Below are 9984 nucleotides of genomic sequence, written 5' to 3'. Positions count from 1 at the left end.
AAAGAAAGAAAAAAAAAGAAAGGAAGGAAGGAAGGAAGGAGAAGGAAGGAAGGAAGAAAGAATGAAAGAAAGAAAGACGGAAGGAATGAAAGAAATTAATGAAAGAAAGAAAGAAAGAAAGAAAGAAAGAAAGAAGGAATGAAAGAAAGAAGAAAAAGAAAGAAGGGATGAAAGAAAGAAAGAAAGAAAGGAGGAAGGAATGACAGTAAGGAAGGATGAAAGAAAGAGGGAATGAAATAAAGAAGAAGGAAGAAAGCAGGACGGAAGGAAAGAAAGAAGAAAAAAAGAAAGGAAGGAAGGAAGGAGAAGGAATGAAAGAAAGAAAGAAGAAATGAAAGGAAGGAATGAAAAAGGAAGAAAGAAGGAAAGAAAGAAGGGAGGAATGAAATAAGGAAGGAGAAGGAATGAAAGAAATGAATGAATGAAAGAATGAAAGAAAAAAAGAAAGAAAGAAAGAAAGAAAGAATGGAAAGGATGGAGGACTGCAAGAAAGAAGGAAAAAGAAAGCAGGAAAGAAAGCAGGAAGGAAGGAAAGAGAAGGGATGAAAGAGAGAAAGAAAAAAAGAAAGAAAGAAAGAAAGAACTGTATTTAAGTTACACTGTCTCTAATACCCATGCTTTGTTCCCTCTGAAGTTTTCCTTCTCCACAGATACGGAGTGAAGTAGTCGTTGATGTCATACACACGACTCTGTGGAGACGCAGCAGCATTTTAGAGCTGTGTTAATGTATAATTTACTAGTAACTGTGTACTCGTTCTTAGGGACAGAAAATCATTTCAGAGGGTGTGCGAGGCTGAGAGAAAGGTGAGCTTGTGTAACACACACACACACACACACACACACACACACACACACACACACACACACACACACACACGCAGCAGATAATACCAGATGAAGATTGAAATGGGAGGAAGAATCAATATTTCCATTCAAACGTCTGTTTCATTTTCTCCAGATTAGAGGAGACTGTTTCTCTCTGTTCCATCACACACTGACCAACGTCCACAACACCGAGAACGAGAGAGAGAGAGAGAGAGGAGGTGTCCTCACAGGGATGGGAAAAGATGTAGATGTGTAACCTCTCCACATATGACTTAAATCTGTGTGTGTGTGTGTTTGTCCACATCACATTTGTCCCTGTATTTTTCCATTTCCATCGTCCACAGTGTCCAAATAAACTGTCAACCCTGGGACGCCTGATAAAGAGAGCCAGAGTGTGTGTGTGTGTGTGTGTGTGTGTGTGTGTGTACACTCGGTGTATACATATGTGTGTGTGTGTCACAATATTTGTCCTGTGTTATTGGAGCTCTGAGGCCACAGAGTCTTCTATAAACACCCAGCTGTGAATTATTCAACAAATAAACACATCAAACACCTCTCACACACACACACACACACACACACACACGCACACACAAGCGCACACACACACACGTCTTCATCTAAACACATATAAAATAACCTGTTTGTACAGTTAATGTGTCACCCTGTGTGTTTTCTTTAAATTCACATTACTCCAAATTTAGACTTCGGTGCATAACAAACTCACTATTATAACAGGAGTGCACACACACACACACACACACACACACACACACACACACACACACACACACACACACACACGCTCACTCAGGCACAGACCTGTCAGGAGATATCACACAGTACACACACACACACACACACACACACACACACACACCTCTCTGAGTGTGTGGATTAGATTGCTGAAAGTAGAAAATAGGCTGATGGATTGAATTCACTTTAGAAACACACACTCCCTCTCTCACACACACAAACACACACAGAGGCCATTTCATTTTGTCCCAGCTTAAGTGGATTTGACCGTCGGTCAGTTCAGTAGAAGGTGAAGTGAGACGCACCGCTGCGTTGATGATGTGCTGACACCTAGTGTCTGGATGAGGTACTGCATGGATGCACCTGTTCTCACTATAATGGAGACGATCATTTAAAGCTTTGAAACGAGGAAGCTCTGACTTATTTATGTATTGTTCTCAACTCTAATATACTATACTATATATGTGGTGCCAAATTAACCCTCCTGGTATGTTGCGGGTCAAATTGACCCATTTAGAATAAAATGTTAAAAGTTTTTTTTCACTATGCAACTTCTTCTGCTTGGCTTAATTAGCGTAAACAACATATACAATGAAAATGGTTAATTTCACATATTTGCACCCCCCCCCCCCTGCATGTTATATAGATACTGTTTGTGGGTCAGTTTGACCCGGCGGTCAAAGTGGAGGCTAAAATGAGTCAGAAGTGTCAAATATTAAATGTTTCTTTGCAACTGTGTGACATATTTCACCCAAATCACTTTCCAATGTACATAAAAACATGAATTTTTATTTAAAAAATGAGTGAATTATCCTCTTTGAACTATGATCTGTGAGAATTAAAGAACACCAATGTACTAAATAAGATAAGCTAAGCTAAGATAAGATACTTCTTTATTCGTCCCACAATGGGGAAATTCATGGAGTTACAGCAGCAGACAAGAAGGTGTACAGAACAAGAATTTCAACAAGAATATATATAGAAAAAAAAAGTCCATCAGAGTGATTTAAATAGTTAGTAATGGAGTTAATAATGACATTTTTAAAAAGTGTTAATTGGGATTTTTTGGGGTTGTGACACTTTTGAATCATTAAATATTCCCGGGGTCAAGTTGACCCAGGAACATTATTGCTGTCCCTCAGAAACAAACATAACAGGAGGGTTAACATATTGAATTAATGTGTTATTGGATTATTATGAATGAAAGTTAATGTTTAAGCCTCACATGTGCAGCGAACAACGTTTGAGCTACGTTTGATTTCTTATTAACACCTTGGAATTTAAATTTTCAACTGTAATGTATATATTTTTTTCATCATATAATGACAGGATTTAACTATATATACACTACCAGTCAAAAGTTTGGAAACACCTTCTTAATCAAGGGTTTGTATTTATTTTAATTATTGTAAACACTGTAGATTAATACTGAAGACATCAAAACTATGAAAGAACATATATGGAATTATTGAATTCACAAAAAAGTGTTAAACAAAGCAGAATCTGTTTTATATTTTAGATTCTGTAAAGTAGCCCCCTTTTTCCTTCATGACAGTTTTGCACACTCTTGGTATTCTCTCAGTCTGCTTCATGAAGTGGTCTCCTGGAATGGTTTCTCTCAGTCTGCTTCATGAAGTGGTCTCCTGGACTGGTTTCTCATTAACATGAGCCTTGTCAAGAGTTCATTTGTAGAATGACTTGCCTTCTTAATGTGTTTGAGACCATCAGTTGTGTTGTTCAGAGGTAGGGTTAGCACACAATGGATAGTCCTGTTTGACTACTGTTGTAATCCAGATTATGGTAAAACCAGATTATTACATAGTTTTGATGTCTTCAGTATTAATCTACAATGTGGACAATAATTAAAATAAATACAAACCATTGAATGAGAAGGTGTGTCCAAACTTTTGACTGGTAGTGTACATATATACATACATACTACAATATCATATAATACTATAACTCACCTGTTCCAAAAAAAACGTGTATTCATTCATAATTTCACGACTTTTTGAAGCTTTTGCCATCAATTGTGTGCATTGCAAATTCAACTTAACAGTTTAAGTAGTCTAGCAGTTAAATTAAGTTATTATATGATGAAAAAATGTCAGTCAATCAGTCCAGCTGTATTTATATAGCACCTTTCATACAATCTAAATGCAATGCAAAGTGCTTTACAGTGATTGAAAAAAAGAAGCAGAAATAAAATAATGGAAAAACATATTTAAAAACAAAAATGGATTTTAAAATGGAGACTAATGCACGATAACAACAATAACATACGTGTAATTAAAATAAGTTAAAGCATCAAATTAACATTAAGAATATAAATGTTAAAATAAATAAATAAAAAAAGGGTAAGGATAAGAGTTGAAGATAAAATAAAGGCTAAAAATATCAATAATATAGAGAATAGATAGATACAAAAAAATATATTTACAATTAATAACATAATAAAAAAAAATTAAAATCAATATAAAACATTAAAGTGATACAAATGTATGTTCTGTAATTTATTTAATTCCTTGTTTTTCTTACTCATTAATTTTGTCATGTGCTCTGGTAGTGGACACATTTTAAATAGAGCAAAATATTGTTCTGTGCAAAAAGAGAAATTATCTCAATAAAAATGATTTAAATTGTAAAATTAGACTGCAGAATTTACAAATAAATTAATAGCTTCTCTTATGTATAGAAAACGAAGTAACTTCTGCTTAAAAATGAGCTTCTGCAATATTAAAACTCTGCCGCCCTCTAGTGTTCAGACGTGAACACTTCACCTTCGTGCTCACTAGAATGAAAGCCAATACAACAAACACAGTAAAACAAACTCAATCAAAACCAACACTATCTGTTGTTAATTAAAATTAAGAGAGTTTCAGTATGAACTTCATCAAATATTTTTAAAATGTACCAAAACAACTTGTAAATAATCAGTCACTTGAGACGTTTTCAGTGTTTCACCTACTTTTATTGATCCAATGATGTTTTCAGCGCATAGTTTCAAAAAGCTACTTCAATTCAACACAGTCAGCATTTTACTCCAGAATAAAAACCTGTAAAAACACACACACACACATATACACAAATGCAAAACGCACACACACTTGAAACTTCCTCTTCTACTTTGGAGTCACACACAAACACACACACACAAACACACACATACACACACACACATGCGCTTCTTAAATAGCAGCTTTTTAACAGCACACACGAGAAGAGAAGAATTAAAAACAAACACTGACATTTCAAAATAAAGGTACCTCATGTTGGATTGACGCAGTGAAGGTTTTTTTTACTGCATCATGTAAGGGTGGGGTTAAAGGTCAGACATATGGACGATTTTAAATTCCCTTCCAGCATCAATGTTTTCAAGTGACAACCACCTCAGACGACACAATCCTAGCGTCCCTGAAAAATGTAATCTACTCGACACATTATTCCATCAAAAGCTGAGATGTTGGAATAAACATTTCAGGAAAAACAACTTTAAAAAGGAAGTAAACAGATAAGAAAATAAAGCGAAATTCACATTGTGAGGAGATCCACTGCAAAGCTACCGAAAACTACGAATACATTCAAGAAAGACAGAAAAATGCCTTTTTAGAGATAGCAGAACCAGACTGACGAAACTCAAGGCTTGTACTAGCGAAGTAGAAGATTTAACATTTCAATTTATTTCATTCATTAATTATTCACTTGAAATATGGGAATAAGTAAAGAAAAAATGTCACTAAAAGTGCCAAACAATCAGGAAGTTATGGTGTTTCAAAGATAATGCAGAAAAACGAGAAAGTCCAAAAACTGCAGTTCCAAGAGTGTCCACTAGAGGATGGTCCCAAAAGTGGAGGGATCCCCATTGACTTCAATGTTAAAATGCCAGTTTTTACAGTAACATTAAAATGTTCCCCATCATGTTTTATAAAGTCTACGGTTCTAAAAGATCAAGGTTGTGCCTTGAGTGTGCCTTCTTTGTCGACGAAACTCAAGGCTTGTACTAGCGAAGTAGAAGATTTAACATTTCAATTTATTTCATTCATTAATTATTCACTTGAAATATGGGAATAAGTAAAGAAAAAGTTTCACTAAAAGTGCCAAACAATCAGGAAGTTATGGTGTTTCAAAGATAATGCAGAAAAAAGAGAAAGTCCAAAAACTGCAGTTCCTAGAATGTCCACTAGAGGCTGGTCCCAAAAGTGGAGGAATCCCCATTGACTTCAATGTTAAAATGTCAGTTTTTACAGCAAAATTAAAAATGTTCCCCGTCATGTTTTATAAAGTCTACGGTTCTAAAAGCTCAAGATTGTGCCTTGAGTTTGCCTTCTTTGTCGACGAAACTCAAGGCTTGTACTAGCGAAGTAGAAGATTTAACATTTCAATTTATTTCATCCATTAATTATTCACTTAAAATATGGGAATAAGAGAAAAAAAAAATGTCACTAAATATGCCGAACACTCATGGTGTTGCAGAAAATAAATTAGGAAGTCCAAAAACTGCAGTTCCTAGAATGTCCACTAGAGGCTGGTCCCAAAAGTGGAGGGATCCCCATTGACTTTAATGTTAAAATGAGAGTTTTTACAGCAAAATTAAAAATGTTCCCCTTAATGTTTTATAAAGTCTACGGTTCTAAAAGCTCAAGATTGTGCCTTGAGTTTGCCTTCTTTGTCGACGAAACTCAAGGCGTGTACTAGCGAAGTAGAATATTTAACATTTCAAAATATTCATTTAAAATATGGGAATAAGTGAAAAAAAAATGGCACTAAATGTGCCGAACACTCGGGAACTTATGGTGTTGCAGAAAATAAATTAGGAAGTCTGAAACCTGCAGTTCCTAGAATGTCCACTAGAGGCTGGTCCCAAAAGTGGAGGGATCCCCATTGACTTCAATGTTAAAATGAGAGTTTTTACAGCAAAATTAAAAATGTTCCCCATCATGTTTTATACAGTTTATGGTTGCCTTCTTGGTCCGACCACAGTCCAAAATCCAGAACAAATCATGAGCTAAGAACAGATGACCGATATAGGTAATGTTCATTTTTGTTTAGAAGTAACTGGAATGAAGCTTGGGGCTTGTGCAAGCAAAGTGGCGTGATTGAAAATTTTAAATTATTTCAACCATTAATTATTTACTTGAAATATATTGGAATAGGTAAAAAAAAAATGTCACAAAATAATGCAGAAAAATTAGGAAGTCCAAAAACTGCAGTTCCTAGAATGTCCACTAGAGGCTGGACCCAAAAGTGGAGGGATCCCTATTGACTTCAATGTTAAAATGAGAGTTTTTACAGCAAAATTAAAAATGTTCCCCTTCATGTTTCATACAGATTATGGTTGCCTTCTTGGTCAGACCACAGTCCAAAACTCAAAGATAATCCTTCAGAAACGACATAATCCAGAACAAATCATGAGTTACGAAAAGACGGCTGATACAGGAAATGTTAATTTTTGTTCAGAAGTTACTTAAACGAGTAATTTTACAATCTTAACTGTTGTTTTAAATTATTTTTGGAGGCTAAATTGTGATGAATGTGTTTGATGAGGCATGGTGTTGATTATATTTGAGTTTAAGTCTCAGTGATTTTACTTTGAAAGTTTGAGGAAATGTCAGACAAAGATAAGGAAGTAAAGTCAAATATGGACAAAGTGGAATTAACATTGAAGGAAATGTTAAATTACTCAAAATTCCAGCTTGATATCTGAATTTAAGGAAGTCCTACCAACTACAAAAACAAAGGAAACTTGTTAAAATGACGACTTAAAAACAACGTAACAGTTCCCGATCTGACTGAGTGAACGAAACGACTCCTTTTGAACGACTCTGTTTGAACGACTCGGTTTAAACGACTCCTTTTGAACGACTCTGTTTGAACGACTCTGTTTGAACGACTCTGTTTGAACGACTCTGTTTGAACGACTCTGTTTGAACGACTCCGATTAAACGACTCCGTTTGAACGACAGGTGAGGACGTTTAAAGAAGCTGCAGACGCTTTACTAAGAGTTTACTTTCATTACAGAGACCCGGACCAGAACCAGGAACCAGGACTCACAGCTCCGTCTTCGGCCCAGACAGAGGCACCTGAGGCTGGATCTCCTCGTCCGATGTCGCCCCTCCTCCTCCCTCCGCCTTCTCCACCGGCGCTTTGCTCTTTTTCTTCTTCTTCACCTTCTTCTCCTTCTTCTTCTTCAACGACGTCGTCGTCGTCTTCTCTCCCTCCGAGCTGACGTCCCCGCCCTCCTTCTTCAGTCCCTTCTTCTTTTTCTTCTTCTTCTTGTCCTCCGCGATGGCTGCCAGGTCTCCCTTCTTCTTCTTTGACCAGTCTTCTTTCAGGCAGGCTGGAGAGGAGAAGACAAGAGAGGGAAGGAAAGAAAGGACAAAATGAAAAATGTCCATCAGGTTTGAACTTATTTTGCAAAGACATGTCGTTCTTCCACGAGCGCTTCAACGGTTTTATGATCCGATAAAGAGAGGATCCACCTTGAGTATTTTCTTTTTAACTTTCTGACCTTTAGAAGCTTCTTTTTTCTGCAATACGTCAAAATATGTTCCTGGAAACACAATAACTTGAAGACAATGGAGGAAAGAAATGAGCAAAACTAAGTAGGGAGAGAGGACAGATGAAGTTTAAAGAGAAAGAAGGAATGAGGAGATGAAGAGGGAGTCATATCTCACCTGTGTCCTGTCCTTTAAGGACGTGTTTCTCACACAGGTAGATGGTCAGGTCCTCCTCCTGGCTCCCTTTGTACCATTCTTCGATCACCTCCTCGTACTGCTCCACCAACACGTCACACTGAAGCAAACGCACACACACACGTTAGGAGTGAAAAATCAGTCCAGTCGTCATTTTTAAAAGAGGAAAATGGAGGTGAACCTCTCAGCACAAAGTCAGCTTGATGTAAAAATCTAAAGTTTAACTCCACACGTGTTCTCTTTGGTCTTTTGGTGGAGGACACCAAAGGTGAGGTCACCTGTTTTTTAAGGTCCGCGACCTCCGCTGAAGTCTCGTTCCACAGCTCGTAGGGGATGTCCATCACCACGTTCACTCCTTTATTCACCAAACCATGAAGGGTGGAGAACGTCTCAGACATGCCCTACAGGACGGAGATAAAGGGAGGGTACAGAGGAGTCAGACAGGGTTCAAACTGGACCACAGATATCTTTTTATATGTTCAAAATAAAAGGAATTCAAATACTTTATTTACACGAGTGACTTTTTATAGTCCAGAATCTAAATGTAATAACTTTTTATTTATTCATTTTAACAATTTATTTCATGTATTTATTTGTTCATTCATTCATTTTACTCATTTAAATTTAATCTATTATTTATTTATTTAATCTATTTATTTTCTTCAATTTTATTTATTTACTCATTGATGTTATTTCATGATTTATTTTATTCAATTTTATTTTATTTTTTTAATTATGTATTTATTTATTTTATTCATTTAATTCCATTTCATTAATTTATTCATATATTTATGTATTTATTTATTTTATTTTATTTATTACATTTATTTATTTCCTTATTTATTTATTTTACTCAATTTTATTCATTTTATTTATTTTTATTATTATTATTTTTAATTTATATATTCATCTATTATTTGTATTTTATTTAATTGTATTTATATTTATTAATTTACTAATAAATAAATAAATAAATAAATAAATAAATAAATAAATAAATAAATAAATAAATAACCAGATCATTATTTTCAATGATCTGAGGGTATGATAGGTTGACATAACTTCTCTCTAGAGAACAAATAAAGGACTTCACAGTGAAAGCTCTGAAAAGTCCAACCCCAAACCCCAACATGGTTCCAGATCTGCCCCTAAACCTCAAGATACTGGACCCCCGAGGCAGAGACACCTTTCATGCCAAACTCCTGACACCTAAGCCCGCGGACTGACCTTGGCGAAGCGGTTGCTCCCGTCTCTCTCTTTGTGCAGGTTGTACTCCAACAGCCTCTGACACACATTTTCAACCACCTCGATGAATCTCAGGTCTCTGTGGAGAGAAGGAGGAGGAAGGGAAGGAAGGAAGAGAAAAAGGGAGAGGGACAAGGAAGGAAAGAAGGAGGAAAGAGAGAGAAGGAAGGAAAGGAAGGCGGGAAGGAAAGAAAGGAAGAAGGTAAGATAGTAAGCAGGAAGGAAGGAAGGAAGAGAGAGAGAGAAGGAAGAAGGGAAGGAAGGAAGAGAGAAAGAGAGAGGGACAAGGAAGGAAATAAGGAGGGAAGAGAGAGAAGGAAGGAAAGGAAAGCGGGAAGGAAGGGAAGGAAGAAGGTAAGATAGTAAGTAGGAAGGAAGGAAGGAAGGAAGGAAGGAAGGAAGAGAAGGAAGGAAGGAAGGAAGGAAGGAAGGAAGGAAGGAAGGAAGGAAGGAAGGAAGGAGAGA

At 36.2% G+C, this 9984-nt stretch overlaps 1 protein-coding gene across 1 annotated transcript in view; it reads right to left on the bottom strand.

Annotated features, from left to right (window-relative positions):
• Positions 1-4530: 4530 nt before the first annotated feature.
• The window catches only part of LOC117807761 (protein canopy homolog 3-like), a 5934-nt gene continuing 480 nt past the window's right edge, over positions 4531-9984 (bottom strand). The window contains exons 2-5 of the mRNA XM_034677161.1: positions 9502-9653; positions 8553-8675; positions 8257-8374; positions 4531-7919 (exon numbers count right to left, since the gene is read on the bottom strand). Coding sequence (XP_034533052.1) covers positions 7630-7919; positions 8257-8374; positions 8553-8675; positions 9502-9653 — 683 coding nt within the window. The 3' untranslated portion in view covers positions 4531-7629. The remainder of the gene's footprint in view (positions 7920-8256; positions 8375-8552; positions 8676-9501; positions 9654-9984) is intronic.

The sequence above is a fragment of the Notolabrus celidotus genome, chromosome 23 (genome assembly GCF_009762535.1).
Source record: "Notolabrus celidotus isolate fNotCel1 chromosome 23, fNotCel1.pri, whole genome shotgun sequence".
Classification (NCBI taxonomy): Eukaryota; Metazoa; Chordata; class Actinopteri; order Labriformes; family Labridae; genus Notolabrus; species Notolabrus celidotus.
Note: the sequence above shows the minus strand (reverse complement) of the source record. Positions and strands in the feature narration are given on the sequence as shown.